Source organism: Ambystoma mexicanum, chromosome 11 (genome assembly GCF_040938575.1).
Source record: "Ambystoma mexicanum isolate Mex_15411 chromosome 11, UKY_AmexF1_1, whole genome shotgun sequence".
Lineage (NCBI taxonomy): Eukaryota > Metazoa > Chordata > Amphibia > Caudata > Ambystomatidae > Ambystoma > Ambystoma mexicanum.
Window position 1 is genome coordinate 1194394388 of NC_090934.1, and position 13140 is coordinate 1194407527.

Consider the following 13140-nt stretch of genomic DNA (forward strand, 5'->3'; position numbering starts at 1 on the left):
AAAAGCATCCCTTACATATATTACACCCAAAGACTTTATCGGGCCCACCTTGGTATACTGACAGCATGCCACATCTTAAACCGATTCCTTGCCCAAATAGGCATGTCAGAAAAACACGTTTGCCAGTCACCTATTTGCATGAAGTAACTTTGTAATATCCCACTTGTTGTCGTGTTTAATTGGATATTTTACCAAGTCCACATCATGCTCCTCTGTGCCTCAAATGGTCAAATTGAACTGACTTGTATGTTCACCACACTGCTACACATCTGATCCTTAACGGAATGGAAGCATGCCTCTGCATTTTCTGTTTGATAAGAATGTGCTTTCGAATGGATTGTGTCCTCCCACGAATTCCTTATCTTTGATAGTTCCAATGTCCCAGCTTTGGTGCTTCGGAAATAAACACTGCATCAGGGGGCGCTGTGCATTGATGCCTTGCGATGTCCCTCGGAGGCCTCCGTTTTGACGTCTACGTCCCCGCAGGTATATGTAGCACGCGCAGCACCCGTTGGCTCAGTATCGTTTTTCTGCGTTTACAGCTTCGGATGCGGTACGCCTTGTTTCTGACAGGAATATCTTCGAATCTTCTTCATCTCTGGTTGATCTGATGGAGACCCACACTGGGTCTGCTAGATTCTCTCCCCACCCGGGACTCTTGGGTTTCACACCCTCTTTTGGGGTATCTAGTCTCTCAGCACCTATTTGGCTGCTCGTTCCCATTGAATATGCTCAAATTGATTGTACATGCCACTTCTCTACTTATTCTTTGTCGGTCCACATGTTTGTGGTTGTCTGTTCCCTGCACTGCTGCTTTCTCTGGACTGCTGTCTGACCTAGTGTTTCATCACTTGAATTTCCTTCAATTTTGAAGGGCATATTGTATTATCTTGGTTTGAAATGGGATGTGGAATGAAACCTGCAGTCAAGGTTCTAAGCATGGTAGTTGAAAGACTGCGGCAATGGCAGAGGATGCTGCCTGGTGAGTGGTATTGATTGCACTCCTAGTTACACTGTACCTAGAGTGGCTCATCCTCTTGAGGGAGCCTGTATATCTTTTGGTGGTATTAAATAGGCCTTGAAATTTCCTCTTATAAAGAGCTCTTCCCTGCACATTCTTGAAAGCTATACCCTGGTGTGCCACATTATTGGCTGACATTTTTATTTATCTTTATACACTAACAGTCGGTGCCTGGAGAGAGAGACTCTGAAGATGGGGACATGCCCCCAACATGTTAAAAGTTCAGCCTCCTTTAAACTTTCTCGTTTCAGTCGCAACTTGGATCTACTCAATAGGAATTTGGTTGCCCACATCAGTTTCACTTCATAAGGAACTTTCTTGTGCCTATTCTTAGCCTCACCTTTGTTGATTCATGTGGTTCTTGTAGTGGTTGTCTTCTTTTGGACTAACTGATATCTTTTCTTAAAGGGAAGTGTTAATGTTCTTGCACAGAGTTAAGACTTTACCTTTTGTACCATTTGGGCACGGTCTACTTAATCCAGCAAGACTGGTACAAAACTGCATTTTTAATTACTCTTGTCCAGTAGGACGTTAATCATGTTAATGGCTTTTTCTATGCAGAACACTTGAAAGCCTGTATGTTTTTGCAGAAAGAAACATTATTACAAAGTACCATCCACGAAGAGGGCTCCAGAAGGTGAACAGCTTGCCTAGCCATGGTTCAACCGTGGTGCAGTGGCCAAAACGATGGGTGGGGGGGGTAGCACGTTGGGAAGATCTTGCTCCATCTGTTCTAGACTTTCTCGAGCGATGAATGTAACAGGACCAATTATCTTTATAGCACACTGTCGTACTTCAAATTACTGAAAAATAAACAATTGGCAAGAAAAAACAACCAGTGATGGGTTAATTTTGCACATATGCCATACAAACAGCTGAGGCAAGGTTTCAGTTGTATATTTAAGCAAATCACCTGTGGCCACATCTGCTGATCAATCTTGACAACTACAGGAATCGTATCATAATAAAGGGGTGGTGCTTAAAACTTAGTCAATGTTCATAATTTCTTTCTGCTTTCACTGGCTGTTGCTTTCATGTGCTCTGCAATTGAGATGTTTTGTGAAGTTTGCTGCACCATTGACTTATCTTGCTATGGACCAAATGTTAGCAGTTGTGCTTTAAAAATGAATGTTTTTATTTAGAATCCTAAAAGGGGAAAGGGTATTTTATTGGGAGCTTTTTTGTATCTCTTGGTATTATAAAACAAAGAGCTAGAAGTTCTTTTTTTCATTTAAATACCACCAATGGCTGTCTGCTCTACGGCCTGTGAACAACATTGGAATAGTTTCTGCTGGAGTTTCCCCCTCCAAAGGAAAATCCTGAGCAATATTAATAGATGTTCACTGTGGGTGGGTGGATGGATGGGTAGAGAAGTTTGATGTTGCAGTTTTTTACTAATTTGATGTCTCAGTTACTTTAAACTATGAGCCAGAAAAGGCATCCATCTAACTTCAAACTTGGCGGATTTGTTTTGGGCACCTTCGATTGGTAATCGCTGAGTGCATGTGATGGGACCTGAAATGTAACAAAGGGGTTTGGGTGTCATTAGAAATGCTTAATCACGGTTTCTGTTAGTGAGATTAGCTTCACACAGACTCTGCTCCTGATTTGTCAGAGCATGCAGTGTGCATTATGATGCCACAGGGTTATTGGAGTGTTTATAATTGACAATGCTGCAATGTGTACAAGAGTTGCAAGATGTGGTCTTGTGCAAAGTTTTTGTCGTCCCAAATTCACTTCACCACATTTTTCCTGCATAGATCAGTAGCTTCAAATGTGAGAGAACTGCCTAAAAAAAACCTATAGTTTGTTTTTAAGTACTCCGTTATGTTTTTACCCCTCTTAATCATGCTTGCCGAAATGTGGTCTCCCTCAGACCACCCATGCATCCGTGTATAAGGATCTAGACACCATGCTATGAACACCCTCTTGTTGTTGAAATGGTTCTTCTAAAATAAATGGATTCCTGTTCTTATGGCTGAATCATTGTTACATCAAGAGCAAAATTGGTGTCCCTGTAGTGAGGGGGGGTCAAGCCCTATTGGGAGCGTTTTTTTTTCTTCTTTTTCTGGGCTTGGTATAAGTTGAGGAACTTGTTTCCAAGAAGACTGTAAGCTTGTGGCACTGGGTCATGCGATTTAGTAATTGGCAATACCTCTTGGGTGAAACGGATTAGATAGATTGTTGAAGCCTAACTTTCTTGCTTCCCATCTTTTGGTGTCCTATCCTAATCCTTGTTAGCTACCTCAGTGAGGTGCACATTGGCTGGATGTGCCAACATGTGATACTCTTCTCCCCTCCCAAATAGACATGATTGGCATCCATGAACCTCTAGTAGAGAAGTCTACTTCACTAGTCTGACTGAGGCTGGACGGTTGCCACTGTCTCGGTGTGAAGAAGCTCAAGCGAACCAGAGATTGGGTATCCTTCAGTGACTAGGGGGATCTGTCAATAGGTTACTGCTCTGATGGTTTCCCATAGATATTGTTAGGCCTAGGGTGTCTCAGGATGTTGGGATGTTTCCAAATCTACATGAAATTATAGGATCTCTCATGAAAGATGTCTTGCCCATGGGAATTGACCATGTGACATAGGGTGGGATGGAGGTGTGGGAGAGGAACGGAAGACTTTCTGAATTTTGAACTCAGAAGAATAGAACTAATTCGAACAGTGCTGATCATGTAATCTAAGAATTTTTTCTTTTTACATGTCCGCTTAGCTCATGTTTTTAAAGCAAAGCGTGATATTTTCCAAGCTAAGTGTCTATTGTAGTTTATGAATTGGTTTCCTGTTTTTGTTTTGACTGAGCAAAAGGTGTACATTTTAGTTAATTGGATTTATACAATTCACATTCTGATGTCACACCCTGCCAGTCTTCACAAAAGAAGCCACATTCCAGTAATCACACTGCTAGTGTAAATATTGTATTCCTACCTACGTCCTGTCCCCTTTACTCCATACTTTTGGGACATTCCGTCCAGTGGGACGCGACCCGAGCACTTTTGTAAAACATCAAAATTAAATGTGTCCTCCCCTTTTTACGCGGGGTACCACACGTGGCTGCAACCTCGCTCTCTTTAGCTCTGCATCGCCCTTCAGTCCTTTTCTCTGCACGGTCGGGGCTAGATGCACTTGCATCACCGGAAAGACCTTTTTCTTCTTTCCCGTTGTCCTTCTCTCATGCTCCGGTTCTGAGGTTGCGTAGTGCTCCGTCTATGGCAAATCGTTTGGGATTTGTCTCTTGTTCCTCTTGCGAATGTTGTTTCGCTAGGGCGGATCCCCATTCTCTGTCTGGAGTGTCTGGGACCAGATCATTGTTGGGACTTGTGTTTCTACTGCAACTCCCTTTTGGTTCTGGCACTTCAGCGTCGTCTTCGCCGGTGGGAGATCTTCCTGCGCATTCCTCCACTGCATTTTCAACTCTTCATCGACGAAAAGAAGGAATGCCCGGTAAGTTACTTACTTTTTAGGGCAGCCCGGCCGGGGGGGACTCCTTCACAGGGCCCTCCAGGTCTGGGAGGGGCTTCAAGAGCTCTGCTACCAGGGTTTCCCCTGAGGTGCTTCGCAGGCCTAATAGGCGTACCAGGGTTTTCTCTGAGGGTTCCCGTGAGGGGCCTGCCGACACTGGATTACGATCCAAGTTTCACCACTTAGGTGCTAATAGTCGTGCTGAGGCTTTGGGTCTCAGAGTTCACTCGGAGGTCTCCTTGTCTGGAGAGTCCCATACATATACTGGGGTGCTCCCTGGGCCCTCTGAGGCTTTCTGTACCGAACCACGGTACAAGGTCCCTCTCTTTGAGGCTAAGGTATGTACTGACAGAACTGAGACCTGTTGGGGTCTTGTCTGTGAGGTGAATTCCTCAACATTCCCGCGCTCGCAGTGATGCTGGTTCTGTTGAGGGGGCAGAGGGAGAGGCCTCTGACAGTAACTGGTTCCTGTCTTGGAGGCTAATTCAAGGGGCCACATCAGGATGTCCAGTAAACATCTGAGGCCCCATAGTACTGGCTCTGCTGAGGATCTTTGTGTCAAGGCTAAAGTTTTGATCAAGTCCTCTGACCAGTCTTTGGAGATGCCTCATCCACACATGTGACGCAGTTCTCCTCAGATGAAAATGGTGGGCCTTCCTGCGTGGTCTACGGCAGCCATTTTGGATTCTACCCTTACACCCACGCTAGCAATGGCAGGTGCTTGGAACCTTCTGTTTGGGGGACAACCTTTTCCACGGGACAGTGTGAATCCGTTCTGCCCTTCTAATGACTGGCTCGCTCGGATGCCACTACCGCATACGATCTCGCTTCCTCCTGCTTCTGCCCCATTGGTCTATGTAGACCGGGTTGGTGGTGGGCCCTCTTGGCAGCCTTCCTCATGTTCGTAGGGGTATGCCCACTCCAGTGCCTAAAACTTTGGCAGAGGATGCCTTTTTAGGGAAGTTTCAGTCTTATGAACTCTGACCCTGTGAGGGTGTACTTCAGAGGTCTTTTTAGGGAGATCTGCCCTCCGGTGCTGCATCCTGCCCGACAGTTCCAGCTACGGCACCTGTCGCCCCGGCAGCGGTACCACCTCTACCTCCCGGCCCGCCTCAAACTCTTCCGCCTCTGCCTCCCTTGTCTCCAGTTGACAAGACTCAAGCAGAGCGTAACGTCAATTTGACGCCGGTCGCATCGCAACCGTCTGATCCTGGCGAACTGGACTAAACTCTGGCAGATCAGGGTAGTGAGGACCAGCCCCGCTCTGTCAGAGCATTCCATGAACGGGTCCTGGACATGTCTCTCTTTGACATACCAGTTCCTGAGGAAGGGGTGCTTTCGGGGGCGCTCACCTGGTTTCTGCAGGAGTGCACTGGCCTGTTCCTTCAGAGGGACCTTCTGGCCGAGGCCCGCAAGGTCTGGGATAAACCTCACACTGGGCTGCTATCAATAAGAGAATTGACGCCTGTTACAGGCTTCACACCTCATGTCTGCTTCCTTCCTCAGAGGTGGTAGCAGCCGCCACTCTGCAATCCAAGCAAGCCTCTGCAACCTCTGCAGCTGCGGCTCAAGTTCTGGCTAAGGAAGATAAATTGCTCGATTCCTTGGGCAATAAGATTTTTGCCAACTCAGCACTGCAATTGCATCAGGCTAACGCAGAGCTCATTTTGGCGGCGGCGAATATGAAACACTGGAGGGATTTGGCTGATTTCCAGGAGTTCATTCCTGTGGACAGACTGGAAGACTTCAAAGCCGGTTTGTCAGACGCCAGGGTATTGGCGCAGGATATGCTGGAGGCTGCTGCACACCATGTTGATACCTCAACTCGAGGTCTTATGTTGGGGGTAGACACCTCTAGTCAAGCTTGGCTTCATGCAACAAAGTTTTTGAAGGAGGTCCAAGATAAAGTTCTGGACCTGCCTTTTGACCGCAAAGAGTTGTTTCATTCCTCAATGGATGACGAACTCACAAAGACTAAGGCAAGCACTCAAACTGCCAAGTCTCTGTCGGTGCTAGTAAAGGCCCCAGTCAAAGCTCAGAGATCTGGATCCGAGTCTCGGTCCTCATTAGGCTTCAGAGGGTTCCAAGACTGCAGGTCACGCAGAGCTGACCCTCCGACAGGTAGCTCCCGTCGGAGGGTCAGCTCCGACAGGATCAAAAGGGTTGATTTTTCTGTCTTCAGCCTCTTTTTAAGGGACAGGTAGTCTCTCCGCCGAAAAGTCTGCAAACTGATATTTTTTGGCGCTCGCACGAGACTCCGGTGGGAGGACTGATTTCTTCTCATCTGGAGGCATGGCAGACCTTCACCGAAGACCAGTGAGTTTTGTCCATTGCTCGAGCGGGCTTCTGCTGACCCCTCCCCCTATCCCACCCTTCAATTCTCCCTTTCAGCAGTCGGGGACGCCATCCCTCAGAGCCGAGGTCCAGAAGCTTCTAGACCTCAAGGTGATGGAACCCGTTCCTCTAGTGGAACAAGGGGTGGGCTTCTACTCTTGTCTGTTCACGGTGCCCAAACCCAACCAGGCTGGCCTGCACACCATCCTCTACCTTTCCCAATTCAACCTTTCTATTCCCCAAGAGAAATTAAAAATAATCACGCCCTGCCAAATAGTCATCTCTTCGGAAGGGCGACTGGATCAGCATTGTGGACCTTCAGGACGCATATATGGATATCCTGATTTGTAGCCTACATCAGAAATATCTGCGGTTCTCCCTGGGAGAGGAGCATTTCCAATTCTGAGTGCTCCCTTTTGGTCTCAGCTCAGCGCTGCATGTCTTCATGAAGAGGAGAATAATCTCAGCTTTTCTTCGGCTACAGGGTATTCATGTGTATCCATAAATGGATGACTGGCTTCTGCGCAGTCCTTGTCCAGTGAAAGCCTCAAGCAACCTTTGGTGTCTCCTCCAGCTCCTGTTCTGCTTTGGGCTGTTGGTGAACTGGCGGAAATACTCCATGACGATCTCTCGGGACCTGATATTCCTGGGTTTCCGTTGGAACACGATCGACTGCAGAATGTACCTGACTTTGGACCGGATGGTGGATCTGTTGGACGCGTGTTAGGTTTTCATTCAGTCAGAGAGCATGTCTGCCTGGTGGTTCCAGAGGCTTCTAAGCCTCTTAGCTTTGTGCATGCTTACTCTTCCCCTTGCGCGTCTCAAGATGAGACGCACACAGATGGCTCTTCGGATCTCCTGGCTTCAGGCAGTGGACCCGGACACCAAGATGATTCCGGTTCCGCCCTGCATAATGACAGATCTCCTATGGTGGTAATCTTCCAGCAGTCTGTCGGTGGTGCTCCTTTTCAGGAGCTCTGCCCTCAAACAACCATTACGCCTGACTCCTCGCTTTTAGGGTGGGGCGCGATGTTAGACGATCTTCAGGTTTTTGACAATTTCACATAAATTATCTGGAGCTTCTGGCGACTTTCCTGGCGCTAAAAGCTTTCAAGCAGGTTATTGTGAACAAGGTGGTCTGCCTCCGCACAGACAATGCGGTATCAATGTTTTACATCAACAAGCAGGGGGAGTACCAGGTCACCTACCCTTGTAGATCTAGGCATTCAGATTTGGGAATGGGCCATTCAGCATGGTGTTTGGCTGCTGGCAGTACACATTCTGGAACCTAACACTTGGGTAATCTCCCAATATTCTTTTCTTACGGGGGATCAATTTCTCAGAACAGGAGAACAGGTAATATACTATCTATACAAAGGTGAGAAAAAGATTACTCCTCTCTATGCCAGTTAGGATCAGGATTGGTAATGTGTTTACACTGTTGACATTTTAGCATACATATCTTGATCAACCACTACGTTAGATTATCATACCACATATCTTGGAACCAAACTTATGTTTGACTGAAAAGCAAATTGTATTCAATGGAAAAAAATACATATTAAGATAAAAATGTTGACATAATATTAGTATACTACTCCTTAAGAGACAGAAGTAACCAGATTCTCTTCGAACCGCACAAGTTCTAATATATATATATATATATATATATATATATATATATATATATATATATATATATATATATAGTTGCAACATTTAACACTCCCTCATATTCAGCTACAAAGTAATTCCCCCAAATATGATTGTCTAACCATGTATGAGGAAATCTAATCCCCCTAAGTTCCCATTCTCTTATTGGATACATTCACCTAACCACCATGCTTTCCACCAGACATTTACTTTATCTCATATTTAAAGTATAACCTCTTTTTGGGGTTTTTGCATAGTCCGTCATGACATCACAAATGACATATTCACCTACAACAATCCAAATTCATTACAAGTTCCATCTGGTCACGGATCTCTGAACCCCAGGTGTGATGCACATGGCTTTAACAAGAGCACTATCAATATGAGGGAGAGACCTAAACAAGCTTCCTTGAACCATTGATAAACCTCTTCTCCACCCAGACTTGGTGGCATCCCAGGTATTTCTGGTCATTTCCCAGAAAAACTAATTGAAACACATAAACCATTTGCCACCTCTGCCCTTAAGCACCTCTTCCACCGTTTTTATTACCTGGTCTCAAGTCAACCCTTCCATGTGGCCGGAATACCTTGGTCGCTGAATAATAAACTCCCATGTTCTCAGTAATATTACTTCGAAGGGATTGTGTCCTCCGACGTATTCCTTATCTATGATATTTGTATCTCCAGCTTGCTGGCTTTGGGGGGAAAAGAAAAACAAATTTCCCCAGTAGACTGTAAAAAATCCTCGAAGGCGCCGACAAAGGCGTTGAGAAAACTGGAAGAGGCCTCGAAGAACTCGAGAGGATCGGAATCCTGCTCGAGGATGTCGACGACGTTCTCGATGTCGTGTCGGAGGCTCTCGGTGTAACCGTTGGCTGTGGAGTAGCCGTGGGTTTTTCTTTTATCGGCGTTGACTCGATCGGCGGGTGTGTCGAAGAACCCTTCGATAACGGCGTCAATGGCGCCGATCTATGCTTCGAAGGGGCTTTCGACAATGGTGTTGAAGATGCTTTACTTCCCGATGGCTCATGGCACTTTCGGGTCGACTCTTTCGCCGGGGGCTTCGACTCGCAGCGTTTAGATTTTTTGGGCTTTTCACCCGGGTTATCCCTCTCAGCTGACTTCGAGGGGGTCGAGGCCGCTTTCTCAAAGACGCTTAGCATCTTTTTCTGAATTCCTCCCACTCAGCCTGAGAGCTGTGTTTTGTGGGGCAATGTACTCTTTCAGGGGAACTAGAAGACTACGACAAAGGAGATCTTCTACGTCTCTTTTTTGAGTGTCTAGCCCTTGACGAGTGGTGGGAGCCACTTCGAGACCTAGACCGAGAATGCTTTCGACGGTGAGGAGACGAATGTCTCGACTCTACCGCGGAAACTTTCGAGGAAGTTAAAACTGACTTACCACTCTCGAGCTTCCCCTTACGCTCCTTCAAGGCTTTTGCCGTCATGGAAAGGCATTCCTCACACTCCGAACACTGGTGTTTGATTCCCAGACACCACAAACAGATCCTGTGAGGATCCGTCAACGACATTTTCTTCCCACAGTCTCGGCATTTTTTGAAACCGGACCGAGGAGTCGTCGAGTACGAGTCGGTTTTCCCAAGGAAATATGAATATATTTCGACTGACGAACTGAGCAACGGTATTCCGAGGCACACGGAGTGCGGAAAAACGGAACTGAGCAACGGACGCTGCGCGTGGCCATTTATAGGCATGATGACGTCGGCGTCGATACGGTGGCTGTCGAACACCTACTCGACCGATGTCGACACACAGCGCCATCTACTGGGGAAAAAATGTTTTTTCCGAGGCCAGCAAGCTGGAGATACAAATATCCTAGATAAGGAATACGTCGGAGGAACATCCCATCGAAAGAACGTTACCAGGTAAGGAGTAACTTGTTCATTTTATCCACATCAGCACCAAGTCGTAAACCTATGACCCACTAGCACTTAATTTCGTCCTTGCCGCAACTGACCATTTGATATCCCAGCTAGCCGAATGCAGTCCCCCCACCCATGCGCCACATGCTTCGACCTCAGTCAGCCAACTCTACAGGTCATGCAACGTTACTCACCAACCCCAGTTTCTGTGGCTCACACGAACCCCAGCTATTAGGAACCTGCAGTATAAAACATTCCCACATTTTCCCCTATATTCACCATGTACCCCCTGTTTCCCAACTGTCCCAAACACATTTCCCTGAAAACCCACCCGTGTATGTCTTTGCATGTGTGCTCAAGAGTACTGTGTCCCTTCACAATGGTTCCCTCATCAGTAAATCTCTTCTCTTGCGTGCTCATATAAAGCTCCCCGCCTTCCAACTTTAGGCACTACATTGCCCATCACACAGCTACATTGTGTTCACACTCTCTGCATACTTCTCAATATGTTGCTACATGTATGCAAATCTAAAATGTATCAACTATACACAAAATGACTCACCTCGTTCTTAACTGTACTAGATACATACCAGATTGCAACATTGCATCTACTTCAGTCACCAATATGTTGCGCGCAATGCAAATCCTTCTTTCCCATTGAAACAGCTATCGACCATCCCAACCTTATCCAAAGAGGCAGGGTACATAATAGGTCAATAAACAAACATAACGGGATTCTTAAACAAGGCTACACCACAGATACCGAACTGGTCTTGAATGTTTCCTGCCTTCATCCAGCACAGCTGCCATGCGAAACATTCAGCCAGTACCATTTTGTTGAGCGGTCTATGCCCATTTTAGGTAAACATCGGAATGTTCATCTACAGGAATGCCCCTTTATGGTGATAAATTGTGTAAATATTTCTTTAAAGTGGATCAAAAGTTGGTGGCAAACCTATTGATGCTATCATTTATTCCATGTACAACGTTTTTAATTTACTGTCCCAATCTTGGTTGGGTGTTCAAAAAACGTCATCTTTGCTTAGATCTCATTTTAAGATATTTATGCCTTCTTAAAATATATACAGGTTCCACCCCTCATGTGTGCCTATTGCTTTTTAAATTAAATAAGCCACTCCTGTTTTCTCTTCAAAGGTCGCTCGCTGAGGAACCTTGAGCCAGAAAAGATGTCCATCTCATTTCTAACTTTGGGAATGGGTTTTGCTGCACCGCTTAGGAACCCAGACAGCCCCCTTGAACTTCTCTGTAATGAGGTGAGAAAATTTAAATTGTCGGGTTGGGGGGTGGTTCTAGGGAAGGATGGAGTCTACACGAACTTTGGAATGCAATTACTTGGTGACAAATTTGATGCTATACTGTATTCAACGGAAGTTGCACACATTCATATTTTAGTGTACCTGGTGTTGAGAGATTGGAAAGAAACTGGAATTCTTTTTCCAGGGACCATCTGGCCTATTGAAGATGTAAATTCAGATAGGAGATGGTATGAAGTGTGGATATGATTGGAACAATTTGGTAATAAGGTGAGAAGTGTGGTGCTGACAAATGTACATTATTAATGAAAGGATGCAAAGGGTGGATTGTAGTACTGGTGGTTGTGCATTAGGTCTGGTATTCTGGGCATAGGTATGTGTTCTAGCTAGAGAATAGTTATTGAACTGTGATTGTGAAAGATTCAATTTGCAGGGAGTTTACTTGGATGATGCAATAGGCAGTGAGATGCAACAATGCAGAGGAAGGTAGTTGTGGCCAAAAGGAACAGTAGTTGTGATGATGGAAAGAGTGTGGGCAATTTTACTTATGTAGGTATACACCCTGGCATAATTTGAGTGAAATCTGGTTTGTGAAAATACTCATTGTTCTCAAATCTTGAAATTATGGAGAATGTTTCTAATGGAATGACTAGGACATACGTGTTTCCAGGCGCCTTGTCAAGATGGGCGGGGGGGTGGGGGGTGGGTGAAGGGGGCATGGGAATGAAAAAGTAGAACAAAAAGTTATATTGGCTTTGACAATCCTAACGTGGAAGTGCGTGACACGGTGGTAAGTGCAAGGGGGAGGGGCTAGAGGGAGAACTGCAGGATTGGGGTACCCCCAAGGTTGGGTGGCCTAAGGCGGCAAATGCCAGGGGAGGTGGGTGTGGGGGAGAGGAGTGCAGTGGACAGGGAGGACCAAGTTGAGCTAGTCCTGGGAAGGGATCAGAGGGCAAGTTTAGTTTATTATTTGTATAGCACGCCAAGCCCGGGGCAAATGCTGGCAAAGTATGCTGGGGGGACTGTTAAAGGGGGGGGCTGACCCCTGTATGACTCTGAGGGAACCAGGCCCCAGTCACAGCAGCAGATAGTTTGCAAGGGTGGGGGAGAGGGAAGGAAGAGGAGAAAAGTTACTCTTGAGAAGTTTCCGGCACTGAAGAAGATCCGGCTCAAGTCTGAGGTGGGGAGGTAGGAGGCAGCCGAGGAAAGGGATCTACCTCCCCCACTCTGTTTGGAGAAATGTTTGACCTGCAGTGAGTTGGAGCTAGAAGACGGACGGACTTTGGCTGGGAGTTATTTAGGGAGGGAAAGATGGATGTAAAGAGGCCCGCGACAGCTTTGCGGATGATGCAAAGGGTCTTCAATTTGATCCTTGCGGTCACTGTAATCCAATGGAGAGATTATAGGACTGTAGAGATGTGGTCCCTGGGCTTGAGGCCAAGGACAAGCCTTGCCGTCCTATTCTGAATTTGCTGAAGGGAGGAAAGAGGTAGGTTGAGGAAGAGGCT

The 13140-nt window shown here is 46.3% G+C and overlaps 1 protein-coding gene across 1 annotated transcript in view; it reads left to right on the plus strand.

Annotated features, from left to right (window-relative positions):
- Window positions 1-13140, plus strand: part of LOC138505118 (mucin-3A-like) — a 1277237-nt gene that overhangs the window by 456403 nt on the left and 807694 nt on the right. Inside the window, exon 5 of the mRNA XM_069625417.1 lies at window positions 11514-11632. Coding sequence (XP_069481518.1) covers window positions 11514-11632 — 119 coding nt within the window. The remainder of the gene's footprint in view (window positions 1-11513; window positions 11633-13140) is intronic.